At 33.9% G+C, this 26,549-nt stretch overlaps 2 protein-coding genes across 3 annotated transcripts; both read left to right on the top strand.

Annotated features, from left to right (window-relative positions):
- Positions 1-1,595: 1,595 nt before the first annotated feature.
- Positions 1,596-2,413, top strand: LOC125189949 (ethylene-responsive transcription factor ERF042-like). The gene has a single exon (XM_048087164.2). It carries the CDS (start codon positions 1,758-1,760, stop codon positions 2,265-2,267), a length of 510 nt encoding a protein of 169 aa, XP_047943121.2. The 5' UTR covers positions 1,596-1,757; the 3' UTR covers positions 2,268-2,413.
- Positions 2,414-15,154: 12,741 nt separating this feature from the next.
- Positions 15,155-22,684, top strand: LOC125188317 (DNA topoisomerase 1-like). 2 transcript variants are annotated; one of them, XM_048085094.2, is made up of 16 exons: positions 15,157-15,400; positions 16,946-18,101; positions 18,260-18,454; positions 18,791-18,871; positions 19,238-19,297; positions 19,390-19,484; positions 19,597-19,753; positions 19,853-19,978; positions 20,143-20,223; positions 20,477-20,567; positions 20,654-20,787; positions 21,541-21,609; positions 21,688-21,777; positions 21,995-22,098; positions 22,177-22,345; positions 22,426-22,684. In XM_048085094.2, the coding sequence occupies exons 2-16, from the start codon at positions 16,959-16,961 to the stop codon at positions 22,492-22,494; spliced, it is 2,664 nt and encodes an 887-aa protein (XP_047941051.1). In that variant the 5' UTR covers positions 15,157-15,400; positions 16,946-16,958; the 3' UTR covers positions 22,495-22,684. The 2 variants fall into 2 exon arrangements, with proteins under 2 accessions (XP_047941052.1, XP_047941051.1); XM_048085095.2 differs by lacking the exons at positions 21,541-21,609; positions 21,688-21,777; positions 21,995-22,098; positions 22,177-22,345; positions 22,426-22,684 and adding an exon at positions 20,853-21,518 and having other exon boundaries at positions 15,155-15,400.
- Positions 22,685-26,549: the final 3,865 nt, after the last annotated feature.

The raw sequence follows: 26,549 nt of genomic DNA, 5'->3' as shown, positions 1-26,549 counted from the left end.
TACTAGTTTTCATTGTTATATATTCAGTTTAGAGTGAAGGTCAATTTTTGTCCTAAAAATATGACCAAAATATGAATTTGGTCCAAAACATTCACTTTTTAAAAAACAGGTCCATGCATAATAAATGAAAATGTCGCCAAAGTAGTCCTTTTTTTTGACGGTTCCGTTAAAAAACTAACGGTCAACGGTAATTGCACAGTAGCACGACTGTTAGTTTTTTGACGGAATCGTCAAAAAAGGGCCACTCCGACAAGGATTTCATTTGTTATGGACCTGTTTTTTTTAAAGTGAACGTTTTGGACCAAATTTATATTTTGGTCATATATTTAGGATCAAAATTGACCTTTATTCTTTAGTTTATAATAAAAATATGTATCTTGTATGTAAAAAGTATCAAATCTATAAGAAATGAGCATACACGAGTTAGTCAATCAAAGTTTAAGAGTAGTATTTTTGTCCTTTTTTTCCTAAAGTGAAATTGGTTTTTTCTTCTATATAATTCAACGTTAGATACAAAGGTGAATACGCATATAAATGGCACACAAAGTTTGAGCAACGGAGATTCCACTTTATGTAATACCAAGAAATAAATACTAGTACATACCTTTCCCGAACCTACTAATTCCATAAAATAATTGAGATATAATGCAAAATTCGTACCTGTACATATTTCGGTTGCTTTGGCTGTGGCTATAGGCGGATATATAATTCAATTAATTAAATGACGTTGCTGGTTTAATCTACAATTTACGCCTTAACTCAAACCACTTTATTTTAACTACTCGTCCCCTCTCTTTGTACTGTATAAAATACATATCTAAGCATGTGCTAATTAATTATTTGAACTGCAATTGATACTAGAATGGACTATAAAAATTTAGAATAGTATAACCCATGTGATCGAATAGCATTGGACTCGTCTATTCTTAACAAAATAGTTAGAGTGTTCCAATAGACCAGCCGCGACGGTCTATTGCAAGCCTGAGGGGCTCCATGGCGCATGGGGGACAGCCGAGTACCTGGCGGAGCGGTGTGGCGGGCGAGACGGCAGTTCTGCAGCTGTTAAAACTAATACTCCCTTCGTCCACGGAGAATATGATAATTGGTATATGACACGGGTTTTAATATAGAATTGGTAAAATAAGAGACAAGGAAAAAAAGTAAGAGAGAAGAAGAAAAAGTAAGTGAGAAGTAGTATTAGTGGAATGATGTGTAGGTTATTATTGGTTGAAAATGTTTCCATAAATGAATGTGTTCTATTTTTTGTGGACGGTAAAAAATGGTAAATGTGCCTTATTTTTTATGGACAGAGTGAGTAAATTAAATTAGTGGGATTCTTAATTCATTACTATTTTCAACTCACTTTTTTTTTGACGTTTTTAAAAATCTGTGCCGAATCAAGTGTGGATTCTATCGTAGAAATATCACAAATCAAATCAAATGATGAAAACAAATCAGCCATAAAAGTTGGGTCGGTGGAGACGGCCCTTAATGCTCCCTCCCAAATTTTATTCAACACCAAAAAATCAGAATAAAAAAAAAGAAAAGAGGTTGCTCCCTCCTGTCTTACCAACCGATACATACACTATACATACACGAACACGGAAGAAGAAAAAAATAAACTCGCCTATATATTTCAACACTCTCTACACACCACACACACACACATACATACATGTATATATATATAGACAGAGTATAGTAGTGGGTGTATCAAAATCTAAGCCTTGATTGAGAATTTGAGATCATTCCTTTGAATGGGCGAGTGCAGCAAAAAGAGAGGCCGCGACAGCGACAGCAACGAAGCCCCGGGGCAGAAGAGAGTGTACAGAGGAGTGAGAATGCGGGCGTGGGGGAAATGGGTATCCGAGATCCGACAGCCCAAGAAGAAGTCCAGGATCTGGCTCGGCACCTTCGCCACCGCCGAGATGGCCGCGCGGGCCCACGACGCCGCCGCCCTCGCCGTCAAGGGCGCCGCCGCCATCCTCAACTTCCCGGAGATATCCGACCTGCTGCCCCGCCCCGCCACCTCCTCGCCGCAGGACGTTCAGGCGGCCGCCACCAAGGCCGCGCAGATGGACCACCTGGAGCTGGGAGAGATTGTGGAGCTGCCGCGGCTATGTGAAGGGGATGAGGAATGGGAATGGGAATGGGATTGCTATTTCAATCAACCGAGTCTCCATAGTTTAGAGGATGATTCAATGCTCATTGATGATTTCATGTCTCCCAGTTTTCAAGGCCTCTTCTCGAATCATCTTTTCTGTTAATGTCTCTTTTCTTCCAATTTTGAGTTTTTATTTGCCTACTCATCTCCTCCTCTTCTTTTCCTCATTATACTACTCTTTATGTACACAAAGTGTGAAGCAAAATAGTCAATGCCAACTCTATTTCTGTTTCTTCATATTTAGCATGACATCCAATATTCGATTTTATCAATGCTTTTTTTGCCGTATTTGTCGCTAGAGGCCGGACATAGAAAATGGTTAGTACGACTAGGGACTATATTTTCAATATTTTATTTGAAACTTTATTTTATACTATAATTTAGATCAATAATAGTATTTCCTTAGCTTAAGCAATTGACTTGTTTTTTCATGTATATTTAAAAAATGATACACATTTTAGGTGGAAAAAAATAAAATAAGAGAAAATAATATAAAAGAGATTAAGAGATAAAAACTTTTGCACAATACCGTAATAATTTGTATAAAAGTTGAATAAATTTTACAAATATTTAAAAAAATATTAAAAAATTCAATTCAATAGGGGCTTAAGCCCTTAGGCCATGCTTGGTATGATGGAATGGAATGAGGAGGGAATGGAATGGAGATGGGAATGGAATGACAATTTCATTCCATTCTTGTGCTTGGTGAATGTAAGGTTTACAAATGGAATGGAATTGTTATTCCTTGATTGATTTCATTCCTATGCTTGGTAACTACAAAATAATATATGAATGGATTGGAATGAAATATGAATAATTAATATGTTGATTCTATAACAAAAATATTTATTCAAAAATATTTTTGTCAATATTTTGGATCATATAAATTTGTACGATACACATAAATGAGTGTGTGCATATGTGGTGTATGCATGTGTTGATGTGTGTGTGTATATGTGGTGGTGTGTGAGTTGTTTGTGTGTGTGTTTTGTCATGTGCGTGTTGTGTGTGAGTTGCTGCATGTGTGTGTGTGTTGTGTGTGCTGTGTGAGTTGTTGTGTGTGTGTGTGTGTGTTTTGCTGTGTGTGTGTGTTTGTGTGTGTTTTGTGTGAGTTGCTGTGTGCATGTGTTTGTGTGAGTTGGTGTGTGTGTGTTTTTTTTTCAATTATTAAAAATTTTAAAATTTTAATTTATGCTAAAATTGAGATGATATTAAATTTAAATATAATATTAAATAATATTTATTTAATATTGTTAAATTTTAAAATAAGAAGAAAGGAAAATGAAATGGAATGGAATGACCATTCCTTAGCTAAATGGATGGAATGGGTATTCCCATGTGGAATGGAATGACCATTCCTAATGGAATGGTGATTCCTAAGGAAAAAATTTACCAAGCAAAGGAATGGAATGGAGGTAGGAATGCCATTCCATTCCATCATACCAAGCATGGCCTTAGAGCTTTCACTGTCGTGAAATATAAATCAGCCTATAAATCAGCTCATTTTCATTTTCCTCATGGCATGTCAACATATTACTCCCTCTGTTCCATAGTAATTGAGGCGTTTCTTTTTGGCACGGAGATTAAGAAAAAATGTGTTAGGTGACTTAAGTAAATGAAGAATAAAGTGGAAAATGGAAAGGTAGAGAGACGAAGAGAGAAAAAAGTAAGAGAGAGTAAAGTAGGTGTGGAAAAATGTGTTGACTTTTACTAAAAAGGGAAATGACTCTATTATTATAAAACGTATAAAAATGGCAAAATGACTCTATTACTATGGAATGGAGGGAGTATCACACAGTCCAAATTTCTACAATAGTGCACTATTCCCTCTGTTTCCAAAGAATATGCACTTTAGATTTGACACTAGTTTTAATGCAAAATTAGTAAAGTTAGAGAGAGTTAGAGAGGAAAAGTAATTAAAGTATTGTTAGTGGGGGATGGGTTCTACCTCATTAGCGAGAAAATAGTTTCCAAAACTAGAAAGTGCAAATTCTTGTGGGACGAACTAAAAAAGAATGAAGGCATATTCTTGTGGGATGGAGGGAGTATAATTTAGTCTATCTCCATTTTCCATGTCACCTCTATTTTGTTTTTGTTTCTTTTAGTTTTTATTACGTTATCAAATAAAATATAAATTGAAATACCAAAATAATATAATACGAAAATCTTCATTGTATTGCAATATTCGAAAAAATACAACGATAAACAAACTTTAAAAAAAATACAAATACACATAAATGGTTGTGTCTAAATTTCTTCAATCATGTTACGTTAGAGGTGAGTATGAACTTGTTCTTCAATCTATGCTTCACTGCAAATCGGAAAATCCGTGCACCCTCCCATGCATATCCAGCAGGAACTAGCAATCGACAGTGTTCGACTTCCGATTACAAATATCGCCAAAAGCCTCCACGACTCCTCAACAAAATTTCTTAACCGAGTTGGTGGATATATATAAATCATAGATGTATTGTAAACCATACTTAATAATTATATAATTAAATTAATAATATAGATTGAAATAAAAGACCATTTAAAAAAATCTGAAGTTTATTGATAGCTCTACGGCCTCTACGGTGAATGGGCACGGAAATAGAAGATACATGAATTCAAGCTCCATAGAGGGAAAAAATTGTCAATCCATAGAGAGAAAACTTTATAAGTACTTGAAATTTGTACTAGTATCTAGTTAAATATTGATTACGTTGGTATATGAAATTTTAATTTCAATAGTTCACATGTGAAGACTATTAAAAGTTTAAAACTAACAGTGTCCCATTAAAATACTCATATTTACCCCCAGAGACATATTGCTGAAGCCAAACAGTGAGCGACTGTACAGCATCAATAATTTTCGTAGATATAGTAAAACATCCATGTCGACAGGTTTGACTCTGCATCTCTGCTCGATTCTCAATCGGGAATTTGATAAAAAAAAAATCACCTTCTAATTAATGATTCTCATTTTTTGTTTTGAGTATATCCTATAAAACATACTCCTGATTAACACGATATTATGATTTGTTGGGTTCTATGTTAAATTCGATGATAGGTATACTCATGAACAAACAAAACCAATATAGAATTGGATAAATTAATTACAGAATTAAGATGGATGTTTTCATGAACTTAAGCACATGAGATACAGTCATAAAAGGTGACTAAGAACATTCACAATCCAATGCCACAAATCTAGAACTTTAAAATTCAAGGTTCCACTCCCATTATTTACTCTTTTTATTCATAGTACTATTTTTTTTAAATATCCAATGTTATATATTTATTCGAATTGAGATATTTCTATAATTGAATAAATAATAGAATTTGGAAAAATTTACAATCAAGATAAACATATAATGATTAAAATAAGTATTAAAAAAAGTAATGTATTAAAAAATTACAAACCACAAAAGCTAGCATCCAAGTTGGTCGACAAAGTTTCCGTACTTTTATTGTTGAGCCTATGTAATCTTTGATGTGAATCTGGGGAACGGTTTGTCGCATACGGTGGTCATCGTTGTTTCATCCATATTATCCATTTTTGGACAACTCGTCCAATCACTCCCTGCTTGTGACACTACTTCTTGTCATTCATTTTGCTGTCTATTTTACCTCATGTTAATCCGTTTTATGACTCGTCGGACGACTCTCACTAGGCGCCGACTATGTGTAAAAACTCTCCTTGACCGCGAGATGAAAATCGACTACATCAATGTCCTAAGTAATTGATTATTGCCTAGTGGTGAGATCTTCGTTTCTTCCAAACCAAATTCCTTGCCACCGAAGAACATCAGGTAATCATGTCCGACACCTTATCGTACTTGAAATTATTTTTATTCTTATAAATGCTCCAAAAGCTTATCCTCGTAATCCTGCTCTGAGTACCCCACCAAGCATCTTAATTCTGACGATATTCGATCATAAATATGTACTACTACATTGGATGCATCCTCTTAGTAGATACATGAGGAGCAGAAATTTCATCTTCTTCGAACGCATTTAATTTTATTACGAATGCGAGTATCTAAGTTGAATACAACATTCTCAGGTTCTCAATTGTTTATTTTCTAAAATCCTATACTACTACTATTAAAAATCATAAGGACAAAGAGCATCATAAAATTAATTTTAGTGTGCTACTCATTTTGTCCCGTTTAATTTGTGTTAATGCTCTTAAATTGCACTAATAAGGGTTGTTGGGGGGGTGAAAAGATGTGATGCTTGGACTTTGGATGACCACTTTTCATCTCATATACTAACCAATCGCAAACATATCATGATATAAATGATTGACTACTTTTAAGATTATATCTAAAAGAGGAAATAGAAAAAGATAATGAAAAGAGAAGAGAAAAGATAGGGCGCATGTGGTTGACAACATCAAACCATTTTACATGGCATTTTTGTAACGCCCCACTTTTCGAATCCTAATTTTCGAGTCATAAATTTTTTTGCATTAAATGCTTTTAAGTGATGAAGTATGTGGATTAAATGATGAGTGATTTAATTGCATGATTTCTTTATGACCTAGTTGCGTTTTGGAGTTGAGATTTATTTGAATAGTCAAATATGTTGAGTATATGACGTGGCTGTTGAATAGTCAAAGATGTGGAATATATGACGTGGCCGTTGAAAGGTCAATGTGTTGAGAATATGAGGTGAAAGTGGAAATGGTTGAAGTTGTGACGTGATTGTGTAAATATTTTGATGCGGGGTGAAATATATTGTGGTGAATTATTCCCTAAGGGATGAGTGAAATTAAATAGGATCTTCATAAATATCATACACATTTTATTTGGAATTTTTGACCCCCATGCTTTATTGGAGAGGAATCCTATTTTTCTTAGATTTAATTAAGTGTTTGAGATATTTATCCAAATTAAATCCAAAGTCCGATTATTTCTTATTTTCTCCATGAGAAAATCGACCCCTATGCTTATACATGGAGATTTTCAAAAATCTCCTATTTATGGGAGAAGAAATTATTTTATTATATTATTTGATCCCCTTATTTATTCCCTCCATGAATAAATTAAAATATCCTAGCATATCTTACGATATCTAAGGAGATCTTGTCATATCCTATTTTAATTAAGATTTGAAATTGATTCCTTGTGGAGGAAGCATAATTCACGCCACTTCCCTATTTTATTTGGGAAAATTATTATTTTTATTCTGCTCCGTGATATTTTATTCTACTCCATGAAATACCAAATTAAATCATATGCTAACTAAATAGCATATAATTCGAACCCTCCCCTTATTTCTCTCAAAATTAACGCCAACTCCTCCTCATATCTCCTCAAATCTTTTTATTTATTTAATTATGGGAGTATATTCTTGAACTCTATAAATAAGAGAGAAAACCCTAACTCTAGAATCAAAGATCACGCCTACTCTCTCTCCCTCACTCCGTCTCCCACTCTCTCTCTAATTTTCTTCTATTTTCCTCCAAGATTTCTTCATCTTTTGAGAAGAATTCAAGTTGAAGCCTCAAGAATTATTGAAGAATCAAGATTTTACTTTGTTTCTACCGATCATTTTATTCAAGAAGAGGTATTTTGATCTATCATTTCCCATCAAGCCGATTGATCGGTGTTCTTGAACCCTCATGCATATAGAGTGAGTGAAAAGGGAAAACAATTGATGAATATGAAGTGATGTGCGTGTGTGTGTGTGCATCGGTATGCGTGCGTGTGTGTTTGTGTGTGTGCGTGTGAGATGTGTTGAAGAACACTCATGCGCGAAATGTTTTGATTATAGATCTGGAGTTGTGGTGCGAATAAAATTGATATGATGAGCATGTCTTGATTTTTGAATGATAATATAAAACTAATCAATGAGAAAAAGGGAAATGTTGGGAACATGCATGATTTTGAGTAGATGATTGAGACTTACTTTTGATACACATAATTTAAAGGTGATAACTCGCGCTCTCGGCGTGATAGCAAGGGGAAGAGCGTACTTGAGATCTAAGGAGTCGAGGTGGGCTTTATTTACTAACTCTTTTATTTCCAAAATAATGATTATGGTGTTATAAGGGTGGTTTAAAACGTTATGTCATGCCTATGATTGTTTTGATGATGTTGTGTGTTTGATGCCTAGTTTGTGAGTTCGCTCCATTAGGCTATAGGGCTATATAAACGAATTCGGGTCTGAGTAGGGCCGCAAACCCTATCAGGCTAGTATACATAGTTGGGATCGGGAGCCGTCCTTGCTAGTCGCCGGTCTCGTGGGCGAATAGTGTGGCCACACTTTCGTCGCACTATGGAACTGATGTGAATTGTGAATTGTTGAGAAAATGGGGGAAATTGTTTGACTGACCAGTCTATGAAATTATTTTGTGATATTCGATGATATTATTTTATAACTGCAAACTCGAGTTCAAATATCATCGAGTATCACAAAATAATTTCATAGACTGACCAGTCAAACAATTTCCCCTATTTTCTCAACAATTCACAATTCACATCAATTCCGTAGTGCGACGAAAATGTGGCCACACTATTCGCCCACGAGACCGGCCGACTAGCAAGGACGGCTCCCGATCCCAACTGTGTACACTAGCCTGATAGGGTTTGCGGCCCTACTCAGACCCGAATTCCCGAATTCGTTTATATAGCCCTATAGCCTAATGGAGCGAACTCACAAACTAGGCATCAGGCACACAACATCATCAAAACAATCATAGGCTTGGCATAACGTTTTAAACCACCCTTATAACACCATAATCATTATTTTGGAAATAAAAGAGTTTAGTAAATAAAGTCCATCTCGACTCCTTAGATCTCAAGTACGCTCTTCCCCTTGCTATCACGCCGAGAGCGCGAGTTATCACCTTTAAATTATGTTTATCAAAAGTAAGTCTCAATCATCTACTCAAAATCATGAATGTTCCCAACGTTTTCCCTTTTTCCCATCGATTAGTTTTATATTATCATTCAAAAATCAAGACATGCTCATCATATCAATTTTATTCGCACCACAACTACAGATCTATCATCAAAACATGTCTCGTATGAGTGTTCTTCAACACATCTCACACGCACACACACAAACACACACGCACGCATACCGATGCACACACGCATATCACTTCATATTCATCAATTGTTTCCCCTTTTCACTCAATCTATATGCATAAGGGTTCAAGAACACCGATCAATCGGCTAGATGAGAAATGATAGATCAAAATACCTCTTCTTGAATAAAACGATCGGTAGAAACAAAGTAAAATCTTGATTCTTCAATAATTCTTGAGGCTTCAACTTGAATTCTTCTCAAAAGATGAAGAAATCATGGAGGAAAATAGAAGAAAATTTGAGAGAGAGTGGGAGACGGCGTGAGGGAGAGAGAGTAGGCGTGATCTTTGATTCTAGAGTTAGGGTTTTCTCTCTTATTTATAGAGTTCAAGAATATACTCCCATAATTAAATAAATAAAAAGATTTGAGGAGATATGAGGAGGAGTTGGCGTTAATTTTGAGAGAAATAAGGGGAGGGTTCGAATTGTATGCTATTTAGTTAGCATATGATTTAATTTGGTATTTCACGGAGTAGAATAAAATATCACGGAGCAGAATAAAAATAATAATTTTTCCAAATAAAATAGGGAAGTGGCGTGAATTATGCTTCCTCCACAAGGAATCAATTTCAAATCTTAATTAAAATAGGATATGGCAAGATCTCCTTAGATATGGTAAGATGCTAGGATATTTGAATATATTCGTGGGAGGGAATAAATGAGGGGATCAAATAATATAATAAAATAATTCCTTCTCCCATAAATATGAGATTTTCAAAAATCTCCATGTATAAGCATAGGGGTCGATTTTCTCATGGAGAAAATAAGAAATAATCGGACTTTGGATTTAATTTGGATAAATATCTCAAGCACTTAATTAAATCCAAGAAAAATAGGATTCCTCTCCAATAAAGCATGGGGGTCGAAAATTCTAAATAAAATGTGTATGATATTTATGAAGATCCTATTTAATCTCACTCATCCTTAGGGAATAATTCACCACAATATATTTCACTCCGCATCAAAATATTTACACAATCACGTCACAATTTCAACCATTTCCACTTTCACCTCATATTCTCAACACATTGACCTTTCAACGGCCACGTCATATATTCCACATCTTTGACTATTCAACAGTCACGTCATATACTCAACATTTTTTACTATTCAAATAAATCTCAACTCCACAACACAACTAGGTCATAAATAAATCATGCAATTAAATCACTCATCATTCAATCCTCATACTTCATAGAATTAAAAGCATTTAATGCAAAAATTTTATGACTCGAAAGTTAGGGTTCGAAAAGTGGAGCGTTAGAATTTTAGTCTTTCTTCATAATATTTTTATGAATTTTTTCTAAACTAGTTGTACATGTACACTTACAAATCTATTTCCGATTATGAATGGTATATATATCTAAAGATGGGGGGAAATGGTAGATCAAACAACGAAGTTAAACGTACGTCATTTATATTCAACATAATATTACCAATTAATTAGTAAAACTTCATTTAATTAACTAGGTGAATATGATATACTATAAAAAAAATATGGACTAGCACAAGTAACATTCTTACGAGTTATTTAGGGTAATTTTTATGATTTTTCACGAATAGCGGTAATAACTTTATACATAACTCGATCTTACTAAATGTCGCATCTTTTTGCTAAAAAAAGGTTATTTGTTGCATCGAAAAAAAACTGGCGTGTGGTAGTTGTGGGTATTAACACATGAAGTGTTTATCTTATTTTGTATATTAACCAGTAAACATTCTTTCTTAAGCTTTTATACTTCTAGCTTATTATTGATGACGACATCAAATCAATTTCTATAAGAAAATTATAAAATAAGTTTAATGTAAATAATCATAATTAATTGCAACTGAATAAAATTATTTTCATTATAGTTTAATGTCTAAATTACTAACCCTATAATGAATATATCTCATATTTCTTTAAATGATCCCCAATTAATGTCCCATTTTATTTTTTACTATTTTTAGTAAATAAACTCACATTCTACTACCTCATTTTTACTCACAATTATAATAAAACTAATATATATGTAAAAGTAAGGTTCCCATTCTACTTAACTTAATCTAGCTACTCATATTTCTTCACAAGGTCAAATATTTTTTAAAATCCACACCAGTCAAATATGAGATATATATTGGATACCGTATGGAGTACATATAGTTACACTTAAAGTTTAGAATAAATGCGAAAAGTATAATCTCACGTGAAACTTTAACAATGTTGATTTGGTCTGCTTTCTTGCTCTATTTATCTTCATATTGCATGCATCTATTATTTATAAATAACACGAGCTTAACCCTTAACCTAAACATCACTTTAACTTCTTAAAATACTCATTGTAACACCAAATGAGTATAAATAATCTTGCACATGATCCTTGGACTCAAAATGAAACTATACGAACCATCCAAGAAAGGCCTCAAACCCTAAAAAATTGATATTAGTCATCTTTGTGGGTTGTTTCCTAATGAAAATTGTTTGTTTATATCTCGTCCAATAAAGGCATTAAACCTCATAATTTGACAACTATTAATGGTTTGTAAAGGGTTGTTGGAATTTCACCTATCAACTTAATAATATGTCATTTCATTGGATCAAATAATTATTTAGTCTTGATACGGACGAGACATACATATTAATATATTCACAACATGTAGCCATCTTTGAGTTAATTTGGGAGATATTGCAATTGTGCTTGGTGGTTAGAAAAATATATTTATACGAAAAACAATATTTAAACATGGACCACGCTTATTACGTACGCTTTTCTCATAAGCCATAACTAAACCCATATTTATTTAAAATTTCTTCCTAAACTATCAATCATAATTTTTCTTTGACGCCACTAGGATCTCAGTTCGGTAAATATATTATAACCTCGTAGTTTGTCATCACAATAAGAGCAACAAGAAGTTATATTGTTAAAGAATTAATAAAAAAATATACATGGCTGCGCTTAACTTTTTGGTTGATGCATGCACTTAGGTGGTTGATTCATCATGCATAACTTGTAACAACACATTATATACAAATACACATGCGTATAAATATTATTAGATGCAATTCTTCTACGATTGTTCATTGTGAATTGAAACTCATGAAATAACGATTGCGAGTTATTTTAGTCACAAAATAGCTTGGTTGGCTTGAATTCTACCAAAAACTCTACTATTTATAAACAAATTATGGTCTGGTCACTTTACAATAACTAAGTAATTATATGTTGTGTAATTTTCTTACATTTTCATTTATAATATGTGATCACATGTAGACATCGTCGCATCGATGAAGGACTTTAATCATATAATCATGTATCATATATTATATATGCATGCTTGTAATGTTGGACATTATTTATCATCATATATTCAAGATTATATTATTGAATATAAATAAAGCAAGATCTTTGAACAACATGTATTTCACGTAAACCATAAACATAATAGGATCGAGATATACCTTGGCGATCCATAGCAGAAGCGATTGAGGAAGGAGGAGACGATTTCCTTGAACCTTTTCTGGTGTAGTGGCGCAACTCCAACTCCAACTCCAAGGATTTGTTTCTCTCTCTTTCCTTTGTTTATGTGTTCTCTGTAAAGTGTGTGATTTGATGGGATCACCACACTTGTATTTATAGGCAGAGAGAGGACAAACCCTAATTATCAAACCCTAAAAGCCATTTCCATCAAATAGGCTATATAATAGTATGGACTATTCTTTTGCATTATTATTGTAATATATTGATCATAATTATAGGAATATAATTCCTAAATCAATCGTATTACTAATTGATTATAATATTAATTGTAATACTAATTGATTATAATATTAATTGTAATCATTGCCATTTATATATATGTGCTCTAATTTGAACAAATACATATATACGCTCTTTTCCATATTGGAATTACTATAGAAAAGGAAATGTAATGTATATATATGTGATCAACTAATAATTTAGAGAACATATTATAGCTAATTGATCGTCCATTTTCATTCCAATTAATACAATAATTAATTGAAAGCTAATTAATTAGAAAAAATGTGTCTTATACCAAATTAATGTATTCTAACAAAATCCAATTCTTTTATGGGCTCTGTCACATCTCGCATATGTGAGACATAAAAGTTACATGTAATCTTTAGTTATGGCTGCTAATAACTGTCAAGTATATCAGGCAGCAAAATGCTTGGAAATTTAATTAATTTTAGCCACTAAGCCTTTATAACATTGCTACATGGAACTAATGGTACTACTAATATCAAATTATATGCTGTATGTCTGATGATTGATGAAGATTCTTTATCACAATAAGACATGAAACATTTTAAAACTATCGTTAGCACAATATATTGCAACTTGAAAGTTGCATTCAAAGATCTTGATACAATTCACTCTGTTTAAGTTTAAGGTAAAATACAATTCACTCAAAGATCTTAATACAATTAGCATAACCAATGCATATCAAAGTTAATCGGTAGAGTTGTCAAATGAACTAGACCGGTCCGAACCCGAGTTAATAAGTAGAGTTATCGAATGGGTTGGGCCAGCCCAGCCCAGACCGGACCAGGAATCTTGGCGGTTAGCACGGCCCAGACCCATCACTATTGTAGGCTGATTTTCTTTCTATTGATTCGGACCTAGCCCAGTTCGGACCCAGACCAGCCTAGTTAAATATAGATGCTCAAACTTATTCCATCTGTCCCAAAGAAGATTAATAAAGTACTAGAGAGGGAATAAAATAGAGATAAAGATGTTTCTAATTTTAGTAATGAGTCATCTTGGTTGGGACAAACTAAAAAAGGAAAGTGAGTCATCCTCAGTGGGACAAATGGAGTATTATGTAGTAAGGGTAAATTAAAAAATCAATATGATAGTTGAAAATCCTTATTATTCTCAAAAAAATCTTTAAAAACTTAAACTTTATATAACTTTCTAGATACAATTATAGTTTCACATACCATATATTAAATTAAGGTGATTTTACGAGGATTCCAACAAAATTTTCAATTGAAAAAATTTTTTGCACAAAAAAATTGTAATTTACATACTTTCTATATAGATCTACAATGTAATGCTATTTATTACTCCATATTGTTATGATGTTCTGAGTTCAATGTGTATAATGTCAAAAAAATTTAATGTGCTAAGTGTTTTTGAATTTGCAAGCAATTTTAGTCATAATGCATACTCAAGTGCAATAATGTAGCAGTACATGTAATGTCAGTAAAATGTCTGTATTTTTAATTATACTATGTATATATAATACAACTATCAAACGAAACATTTTACCCCTAAAATTAAACTACTCCCTTCGTCCACAAAAAATAGAGCAATTTGTGTATGACATGAGTTTTAATGTAGAATTGATAAAATAAGAGAAAAGGGATAAAGTAAGTGAAAAGAAGAAAAAGTAAGTGAGAAGTAGTGTTATTGGAATAATGTGTAGAATTATTATTTGTTGAAAACTTTCCATAAATGAATATGCTCTATTTTTTTGTTAACGGCCAAAAATGATAGTTGTGTTCTATTTTTTTTGGACGAACGGAATATTTTACTAACCAAAAATTGTACATACTCACCATCAACTTTTATTTAATCTAAAAGTTCATATTTATCTTTCATTTTAATACAAAATTAGGATTTGTTTTGTTCTTAGCATTGGTACATATATATACATACAAGATATAAGTAATTGCACAAATAATTTATTTTATAATTTGTTGTGTTGCTAAATATATTATATTGTCAAATTTGAAGATAAATTGTTGGAGAGTGACTATTTATAGCAAATATATAGATTTCTTTGGAAGTGGATAAATTGATTGGATAATATTGGAATCCATTCGACTTGAGTATGCCCGTTGGACTTATTAATATGGGCGGGCACCCGTAAACCCAACCCGGAAATAGGAATAGAAATAAATAAAAGAAAATAAAAATATGTGCCTCTTTCACCTCACGCCGCATCTATTTCCTAACCGCCATACCCTCGTTTTCCGCCTCCGGCTCACCGGAGTCTGCTCGCCGCCGCCGACGCCGACGCCACCGTCCTCTTTTTTTCAAGACTCGTGCGCCTCAAGAATAATCACTCCTTTTCCATAGAATTTGAACACTGTTACAAAATAGTGATTGGACGTCTCCGAATTGGGGCAACGGAGAGGGGGAAGGTAGAAGCTCAATATTTGAATTTCATTCACTTGTGCTGCTTCGTTTTGTCGGGAAAGTTAGCTATTTGATCTGTGCCATTTGTTTCTTAGATTAATTTTGGGGGTATAGTCTAGTTTTCTGTTTTGATGTTAGGGGTTTTGGCGTATGATATGGTTCCGTTTGGTTTATTGTCATTTTTATGGTATATATGCATGTAATTGATTGTTGGATGTTGAGCTAGGGATGTAGTAGCTGGATTGAAAGTTAACAAAATTGTTTCTTTTCTTTAAAATGCATTTTAGCATTATAGAACAGGTGCATAATGGTGATTCTAGTCGACAATTATTAGTTTTGGTTAATGTAGGTGGTAGCACTTCTTTCAATTTCTAGGTTTTGCGTTTCTGTTAATTATGGAAAAACCATATTACAGAAATTGGGAATGTTAGACCCAAGTTAATGTGGATTCAATAAACTGAAATGAAAATGCCTACTATAACTCTCTGATCATCTGAGGCAGAATCCGGAAACCTTTTTCAACCTAACTTAATACCCATCATTGTGGAAGAGTTGAACTGTATCCTCATTAGAACAGTTGATATATAGTAAGATGTGTGCATGAAATCAACTAAGAGCACACATAAGGTCTCTCTATCCAATCAGGGAATATTTACTTTAGGTGATAAAAACAATTTAAGCTAATTTCCCACATGCTTAAGTGGATTATTAATTTTAAGCTTGTTTTATAATCTAATGCTTCAAATTATCACATGTGTTTATCATTTTACTCCACCACCTAAAGTTAGTACTCCCTTAATGGTTTGGTTGATGAGGATTTTGGATTGTGTGTGGCTTAGACGACTATTGTGGATCATCAAAGTCAAGTTTTGGAGAAAAAATGTTTGAGGTTCTTTTTTCTCGTTAGCGTTATTCACCTGAGGATGCATTTACTCATAAGAAATTATATCATAACAAGTGAAGCTAGTGCTTGTGAATGATAAGATTTTGGTCTATACTGTACATGTGAATTTGAATTTCTGTCCTCGACTCCATCTATAGCAAGATTAATGGCTGGTTGACTTGATTTTATGCATAGGTCGTAGCATGCATAGCTTTAGATGAATTTGATATGAAGCAAACTTAACTACATTGAAGTGCTAAATGAATATCTATAGTGAATATCTTTTTGATGCATGTAGCTGTTTGTTCCAATGTTTGGTGTATCTCGTCATTTCTTGATCTTGCATGTTGCAAATATCATTTTCTTCTGAATCAACGACGTATATTCATTTTTTTAGATCAATGTATCTGTATGTTTTGAATTAGAGATTAAACTTTCATGTAGTATTTTTTAGTGGGATAAGTATGATATTTTCACATACAAGCAAATTTTCAGTTTTACTCATGGTTTTGGGTTTAGACCACTTGCTTCACTGGTTGAACTGTAAAAGATGCAAGTCTTATTTCCATTGCTCCTGTTTGAAATAAGTAGAATTTAGTCATGCACATAAAAAGGACTGGAGAATTGCTATATATAGCTGTTAACAATAGCATCGGTGTATCTGTAGGTAATAGCCACTGATGACTGTTGAGGCATGTAATAAGCAAAAGCTAATGGATGATATGGATGACGATGATGGACCATTAGTTTTTAAAAGGAGTAGCTCATCTTCTTCAAAGCAAAACCAATCAAACTCGGACACAAAAAAATCAGTACCTCATAAACACGATGAACAACCAGGGAGGCCAGCATCAAATGTACGGCCACAAAATGGTCAGAATAACTCTGTTCAAAGGAGTAAGATATTCCCTGCTTCTAAGACACCTTCCCCAAAATTATCTAATTCTCTTACCAAGGAATTGGAAGTAAAGTCTACCATGGTAGATTCTAGACCTTCCACTTCAATGAGAGGTGAGTTAACCTCTGTCAAGCGTCAGATTAAAGGTGAGAATTCTTTGAGTGGATCTACTCGTGGACCAAAGGAGGAATCAGAAGATTCTGAAGATGATAAACCACTTAGTGCTAGGCTTCATGCCGGCCGATCAAAGATCAACTCCGGCAATGCTGATAAAGGGGCTAATGCTTCAAATTTTAGTCAAACATTGAAGATTCCCAAATCAGAAGATTCAGATGATGAAATGCCTTTGTCTTCCAAGTTTCGAGTTAAGGCTGCTGCTGGGGGTTCAACTAACAGATCTTCTACATCTGGTGAGAAAAAACCTCTGGTGGCAGAATGTGGTCAAAATGGTTCAGCATCAACAGATAGGAAATCTTCAACTGTTTTGAAGAAGAGAACTGTAGATAGTATAGAACCTTCAGACACATCTTCTTTAAAAAGGCCCAAGTTATCTGAGACATCTACACTTCATAAAAATAAAGAATCGTCCATTAAAGCTGAAACGAAGGAAGAAGATGATGAAGATGATGTTCCAATATCACAAAGAATAAAGAAGACAGCTGTTGCAGAGAAGAAATCAGCACCGATCAAAAAATTGACTACACCTACAACTCCAATAACCAAGAAGTTCAATAAAAAACCAAATAAGACCATTAAAAAGTTGAAGTATTCTGAGTCATCAAGAATTCCTCCTAGCTCTGGTGAAGGGCAGAAGTGGACCACTTTGGTCCATAGTGGTGTGATTTTTCCGCCTCCATACAAACCTCACGGTGTCAAGATTCTCTATAAAGGGAAGCCTGTCAACTTGACCCCGGAACAGGAAGAGGTGCTCTCTCTCTCTCTCTCTCTCTCACACACACACACACACACCCCTATCTGGTGCATCTACGCTTATGACAGACTGTTTCCCCCAGTAATCATTTCTTGTATAACTGCTTTTGTTACTTGGAATCATATTGATGTCTTCATTTCTCCTATTTGTAGGTGGCGACAATGTTTGCAGTGATGCTTGATACTGAGTATATGGATAAGCCTAAGTTCAAAGAGAACTTCATGGATGACTGGCGGAAGATTTTGGGAAAAAATCACATTATTCAGAGCTTAGAACACTGTGATTTCACTCCAATATATGATTGGCATCAGAGTGAAAAGGAGAAGAAGAAACAGATGACAACGGAGGTGTGCTAGGGTTACATTTTGTAGACTTCATAATTCATATATGAAATATCGTTGATATTGAGCCTATCTGATTCTATTCTTTATTTGTTTCTTGATAATTGTGTCTAATTTGCTATAAACATGGCCGTCACATGACATTTACATGTTATCTATTTCTAATTTTTTGAGGCGACATGATATCTTTTTCTTGACGTAACTGTTTTACAAACATTTCTTTTCCTCATAAGAGAAAATAACAGATTTGAAGCAAGTTAAAACTGTAGACGGACATGTGAGGTTTTTGATCCTATGTATGAATGGCCAAATCTTCACTTCAGCTTTCTTTTCACTGGGCAGGAGAAGAAAGCTCTGAAAGAGGAGAAACTGAAGCAAGAGGAAAAATATATGTGGGCCATTGTTGATGGTGTGAAAGAGAAGGTATAAATTGTTTGTTATCTTGATCTATACTTGATCTCTTTTCCCAACCGCACATCTCAAATAGACTATGCTTTTCACTTTCTACATTATCCATATATCAAGGGGTGGAAGACATGGTGTGGTTTTCCTGTTGATTCCTTCCCGTACTTTTCCTAGTTTACTAAAAAATTGAATGCTAAGGAAGAAAGGAAAATGTCTTATTTTCTACTCATATAGTGTGGTCAGTCAAACTGTTGAAAGACACTTCGTCACAATCTTTACATAGAGCCCTGTGGGTGTAGAACTGATCCTTCATTTTCTTTCTTTATTAAATTATAACTATACTGAAACTTTTTGTGATCATCTTTTTGATGTGCCCATTTACAGGTTGGAAACTTCAGAGTTGAACCACCTGGATTGTTCCGCGGCCGGGGTGAGCACCCAAAGGTGCACTAATGTTTTCCTTCTAACTGTAAAGCATTGTTGTTAGTGTAATAATTTAAGCTTTTACATATTTATATTGTTGATGATCAATACAGATGGGGAAATTGAAAAAAAGAATTCGCCCAAGTGACATAACTATCAATATTGGGAAGGATGCTCCTATTCCTGAGTGTCCTATCCCTGGCCAAAGGTTCTGCTAATGACTCCTTTTTGTTGAAATGCCAATAGAATGAACAGTTTTTTTTCCGCTTCAAGTGGGAACTTTTCTAAAATTAATACTCTTTAATCTTCACGACTGGCAGCTGGAAAGAAATAAGACACGATAACACAGTGACATGGTTAGCTTTCTGGAACGACCCCATTAATCCGAAGGAATTCAAATATGTTTTTCTTGCTGCAAGTAGTACCTTGAAAGGTCAAAGTGACAAAGAGAAGTATGAGAAAGCCAGGCTATTAAAGGTTATTCAAAACTCCAAGTCCAATTTTCTTACCTGTCATTTTTGTTGGTTGTGAAGATTGGTGTACTAATTGTTTGCATGTTGTGGTTTTCGAATGAAGAACTATATACAAGGTATCCGCACAGCATATACCAAGGACTTTACAAGCAAAGATCCTACTAAGAAACAGATAGCAGTAGCAACATATCTTATTGACAAACTGGCTCTTAGGGCTGGCAATGAGAAGGTATAAGTTGCAAGAGATTTTTGTGTTTTATCATTCTTTAATTTTCTTTTCTCTTGTCTTGATGTCTTGTAATGTCTCCAAGCTTTTCTCTGATTTTAAAATTTCCCTCATGCTTTAGTTTAAATGAGGATTACACAGCTTTTAATATCTTTTTTTGGTTATAGGATGATGATGAAGCTGACACAGTAGGTTGCTGTACGTTAAAAGTTGAAAATGTGGAACCAGTGCCTCCAAATATCTTGAAGGTCCCCTTCCATCTTTGATACAACTTTTTCATATTCACTTTGCTATATAGTCTCCTCGATTAGATTCACTAGTACGATGACTACTGATTAAAAATTATTACAAAATATGAACTTCGTTATCCTTAAATTAGTACAAGAAGTTGAGGTTTTGAAAGGAAGTTGAAAATTTAGCCCTGCTTACTATACTCAACCTCAAAGTACTCAACCTCAAAGTTTTATGTTGAATTAACAAATTGCAATTCCCTACGTGCAGTTTGATTTTCTTGGTAAAGATTCTATAAGGTATCAGAATGAAGTCGAGGTTGAAGTTGCTGTGTTCAGGGCAATCCAAGAGTTTCGGAATAGTCAGTAACAGTCCACTAAAATAATATGCATGGGACTCTGGTTCTTATTGGTATATATATTTACATGCATATTGTATTTTGTCCAGGGAAAAAAGGTGGAGATGATATATTTGACAAACTAGATACTAGTAAACTGAATGCTCATCTAAAGGAATTGATGCCTGGTCTCACTGCCAAGGTGTTCCGTACATACAATGCATCTATTACATTGGATGACATGGTAAGATGCAATTTGATTACTCTCTGTGGAATGTTTACTCATTAATAAGTAGTGTTGATGTGCAGCATATCTAATTTCTCATTCTCCTGCCATGCTGTGGGGATGGGAATGGGTCTCAGGTGAAAGAATGGCAGACGATTCATTTGAATGCCTTAAGAGATAACATTGTACTAAAGTATCTGTTTTCAAGAATTTTCTCAACATTGAGTCATTTTGAGTTCTAACCAAGAATTTTCCTGAAAAGTAGAGCAATGCCTTTAGAAGCTGCTGGCTACTTTTGTACTCCCATCTTTTTTGTTATTTATTGTACTTTTTATTTATTTTACTTTTAGCAGAGTAATATTAAACCCCTCCTCTTATGTTTCAATTAAAGTTGATGTGAACTTGTACTTTTATTTGAAGTTGGTTATAAATAAATTATGATGACAGATTTATATGAGCTATCTTAGAGTCTTTTAGCCGTATAACCTTTTCTTGTTTGGCAGAGAGCTATTCTCTTACTTTTGGTATGAGTAACATATAGTACTAACTAAATCAGCTGAATGAATATGACATGTGTACTGTGCTGTTAAACATGCATATAGTGTATGGTATTTGATACATGATGCTGATGCCCCTCATGTCAATGGAAACAGTTTTGCTTTATTTCAAGTGTAATGAAACCTCAGCCTATACTTGTTCTTAATAGTTAATATTGAATTCTTCTCTTGACAAATCTGTTAATGACTTAATGCATGGATCCCTTGTATACAGCTGAGCAGGGAGACAAAAGGGGGAGAAGTTGCTGAAAAAGTTGTTGTCTATCAGCATGCAAACAAGGAGGCAAGATTTTCAATTCTGATTATCTCTTTTTGTGTGAACTTCTATTATTATGTCTTATTCTCTACATGTCTTGCTTAGGTTGCCATCATTTGTAATCATCAACGTACCGTCTCAAAGTCCCACAGCGCTCAGATGACGCGTTTGAATGAAAAGATAGATGAACTAAAGGTAATGTCATGAATCTATTAGCTAGTAACAAAAGTGAATCAGAAATATTAAAAGATTTGGGGGGTATATTGCGGAGGCTGCATCCCTGGAGAAGGATTCTGCATGGGCTCTGTTTTTTGGTGACTGATGTATCACATTTGTTTCCTACTTCTGGTTGGATGTTTTCCTTCTTGTATAAGCTCAAATCTATTTTCTATTCAATTGCTGGTGAATTCAGGGCGTTTTGGAAGAATTGAGGACAAATTTGGCTAGGGTCAAAAAGGGGAAGCCCCCTTTGATGAGTTCGGATGGGAAGTCGAAGAGGAGTTTAAATCCTGATTCGTAAGTAAATGGCTTGCTTTGTGGGCTAGTTAGGCATATGGCATGCTACACGCAGCTTATGATGTTACTGTTGTTCAGATTGGAGAAAAAGATATCTCAAACCACAGCGAAGATTGAAAAAATGGAAAGAGATAAGGATACGAAAGAGGATCTAAAAACTGTAGCATTGGGTACGTCAAAGATCAACTATCTTGATCCTAGGATCACCGTTGCATGGTGCAAACGCCATGAAGTTCCTATTGAGAAGGTGAGCTTTGGGTTGCTAGCTTCAATCTATTTTTCATCCTTTTCCATCAATAATGGTTGGTTTCTTTTTATGTTGTGCAGATTTTTAACAAGTCCTTACTGGCAAAATTCGCCTGGGCAATGGATGTCGATCCAGGTTTCAGATTCTAAATTTTACTATTTTAATTGTGTTCCATAAGCCCAAAGAGAGAGAGAGAATGTCAAAAACGGAGTAAAGCAGAAACATTTTGTTAAAAGGCATCTGCCTACAAGTGAAATTTGTTTATTCCTGCTGAAGATTCTTATTTCATTGTACGATCTCAATGAAATTGTGGTGCCGTAGCTCCCATCTTTGAGTTCATTTTGACCATTGAATTCGAGAAATTCAGCTCATCGTTTACGCTCTCTTAAATCCCCATATTTTAGATCCAGCGAGTGATAACACATCATTTGATGAACATTCTTTAGATTTATAGCATATAATGATCTGTATGGTAGTTCTTTTGGTTGTTGCAGCTGAAACTTGCCTAAAAGCTTGTATTGTAAATTGATAGATCCGTTTACTTACTTGAAAATGCGTAGTTGCTTGGAAACAAATGCTATCAATTTACAATTGGCAGTGTGCCCTAATCAATTTTTATAGTACACTAATTGGTATGGTGAAAAAATTCAGTGATAATTAATAATAATAACGTATAGTTTTAAGTTGAGATCACTTCAAAATAATGCTTTGAATTAGATCTAAGAAATTTTATCATATCAGTAGTATGCTCTATTTATGTTCTTTATCCGAAAATGACCCATTTTCCTTTTTGTTTGTTCCAATTAAAATAATTCATTACTACAAATAGAAACTCCTTTATTCCTATTTTATTTCCTCTCTCTTATCTTATTCTCTTTACTTTACACACAAAATAAAATTATATACTCCCTCCGTCCCGCTTTAGGAGTCTCGATTGAGTCGGACACATGTTTTAAGAAAAAAGTGTTTGATTATGTAATAAATAAATATTGTAGTGGATGTTGGGATCCACTTTTAACACTTTGTAGGCATTTTTTATTAATTTTTCCCAACCGGGACTCCTAAAGCGGGACACCCAAAATTGATCAACCGGGACTCCTAAAGCGGGACGGAGGGAGTATAAATTTTTATATTTATCCAAGAATAGGTATCTTCCTTGGAGAAAGAAGTAGTATAATGGGTTTGAATCTCCTACTGTTGCTCAAAGCACTGGCGGATCCACTTCATAACAGAGGGGGACGACTTTACCCCCAAAATCTGTAAATAGCCTAGTGGTAATCTGCACAACTTTCGCAGCATCCACCCGGGATCGATTTTTGCAAGCGCAGATTTTGCTATTTTATCTTCATCAATTGCACTATATTCTATCTTCATGCGCTATATTATATTCTATTTTCATTATTTGTTTATAGTTTCGAATTATAATCGAATGTTAAATGTTTGAATACAAATATATCTCATTTGTTTTATTCACAATAAAAGTATGGTTAGATATAATTTTAGTATTATTTATAGTTTCTAATGCTCATATTTGATACAACTATTTTAAAAATATGATCGTTTTTTATTTGTTTAAATATTTAAGCTAAAATAAATTCTTAGTTGTATATATATCTAAGGGCCTCTATCTCAATTAGTGAAGTTTTTTAAGTAAAATAAAACAACAATATATTTTTATGCACAACAAAACGAGTCACTAGAAAATAAGTAATCGAAATAATAGAAGAGAATAAATTGAATTTTAAATCTTTATGTCGCTGAAATTATTTATCATATCCCCGATATAAAATTTTTGAATCTGCCGCTGGCTTAAAGCTACACCAGGTGGCAGATGTGCTGATCCACACGAATTGACCAATCAACTACCGCATTAAAACTAGATTCCGAGATAGACAATTCGACTAATCGTTTTCAGTCCTGAAGCACCATAGACCACTAAATTAATAACCTTTTTATATTTGGAATATTCTTGCCGTAATAGTGCTATGAGCTGTTTTTTCAGAGTTTGCGGCTTTGAAAAGGTTTAATACTCCCTCCATCCCAATAAATATGAAACATTTGGTTTTCGGCACATGATTTTATGTAAGTGTTGTTTTGTGAGTTAATGAAGAGAGAGTAAAGTAAGAGAGAGGGAAAAGTAGAGAGAGTGATGTTTCTATTTTAGGAAACGTTTCATTCTTAGTGGGACAACCCAAAAAGGAAAATGTTGCATTTCTAATAGGACGTAGGGAGTATATAATTTTCATAGAAATTAATGGAGGTTGTGCCATTTAGAAAGTCCAATTTCATTCTCACGTGTACTACTTTTTTTGAGTCTTTCTACACCCCACTTTTGATGTAAAATGTCGGCATAAGAATAGTGTATAACAAAATTATGAATATATTTTGGGGAAAAGTTTGTTGTAAAATTGTGTACACAGATGATGAACTGAAAATAATTACTACTCCCTCCGTCCCGGCTAAGATGACACATTGCTTAGCCGGCACGGGATTTTAGGAGTTATTGGTTAAAGTGTTTAATTGGAGAGAGAGAAAATGGGTGTAAGTATTAAAGTAGAGAGATAAAGAAAGATGGATATTTTAATAAGAGTGAGAAAAAGTGGTTGAGTATATTAATTGGAGAGAGAAAGTTACCAAAAAAGGAAATGTGTCATCTTAGTTGGGACAAACTAAAATTGAAAACGTGTCATTTTAAGCGGGACGGAGGGAGTAATATTTGACTTAATTGGCTATAAAAAAAAACAAAATAAGAGAAAAGGACAGATGCAATAATTAAGAAGCAAACACTGATTAAGAGGCAAACGCATTAATGAAATCCTTGAAAGTATTGCGACAGAATTTAGCTGTCAAGTACGGATATCAGTACCATATATTCGACTTATACACTACCCAACAAAAATAACTCTATATCATTTCTATTTTGACACTATTTTAGATCGATTATATACTTCATCCGTTTCATAATAATAGAGTCATTTTGCTATTTTGATACGTTTCATAGTAATAGAGTCATTTCTCTTTTTAGTAAAAGTCAACACATTTTACTGCAACTGTTTTACTCTTTCTTACTTTTTTTATCTTCATGTCTCTATTTTTTTTCATTTTCCACTTTATTCTCCCTTTACTTAACTCATCTAACCCTATTTTTCTTAATTTTCGTATCGAAAAGAAACGTCTCTATAACTATGGAACGGAGGGAGTACTATCTTGGTCGGAAGATTATAAGAATAAGACTGTAGTTTACTAGTTAAACAAGTACTAAAGTCTAGCTAGTGACCCTACTTAATTTATTATTGGATAACAATAATGGAATGAGATTACGACTGCTCATTTAACAAAGCACAATTATTACACAGGAAGAAAGTACTCCCCGTCCCACATAATTTGTCACATTTCACTTTTACCATTTTTTGTAGTTATCTCATATTTCACTAACTCATTCCTACTCATATTTTATTATAAAACTAATGCTTTAAAAGTAGGACTCACATCCCACCAATTTTTTCAACTTACTTTCCATTAAATTTTTTAAAACTCGTGCCGAGTTAAAGTGTTCCAAATTACGTGAGACAGAGGAAGTACCAAAATTTCCCCACCATCATTCTTGATTTACTGTACTCACTCATATTCTACTTTTCTTTAAGTCAACTTTTTGATACTAGATACTCCTAGTTATGACTTATGAGAATGAATGAATACATACTATCAAATCCAAATATTATACACTTACAATCTAAATTAATTTGGACAATGTAATTAGTGTCAACATATACAGTGTTCGATGTTTATAATGAATTTAATTTGTAAGTGATATGGAATAAAGTTAGTCCAACTGAGATGAGCTCAAAATTTAAACCTTATAATTGAGAACCTACTTTTCTTATTCGCATTATAAAGGTATGGCACAATAATGTTATTATTAATTTAAAAAGGTTGTGTCCTTTGAATTGAAGTAGTGATATGTGATCCACCACAAATATGATTGTCGACACACGTAGTAGTACTTATATGGGTGGGTTAGTGAAAAAGCCAAGATTTGGAAGCATTCAGTCAGACTCAGACTCAGGTGTGAATTTCATTGTTCAAACGTTGAAAATGAGAAGGCAATAATAGTACTACTGTGGGCCGGTGGATAGCGGTCGGGTGAGGAACATTGGGCCCCTATTCCTTTTTGTCTGTGCATGGTGCGTGTCAATTAGGGATG

Source organism: Salvia hispanica, chromosome 5 (genome assembly GCF_029641045.1).
Source record: "Salvia hispanica isolate PSC_SH4W2 chromosome 5, Shi_PSC_v1, whole genome shotgun sequence".
NCBI lineage: Eukaryota > Viridiplantae > Streptophyta > Magnoliopsida > Lamiales > Lamiaceae > Salvia > Salvia hispanica.
Note: the sequence above shows the minus strand (reverse complement) of the source record. Positions and strands in the feature narration are given on the sequence as shown.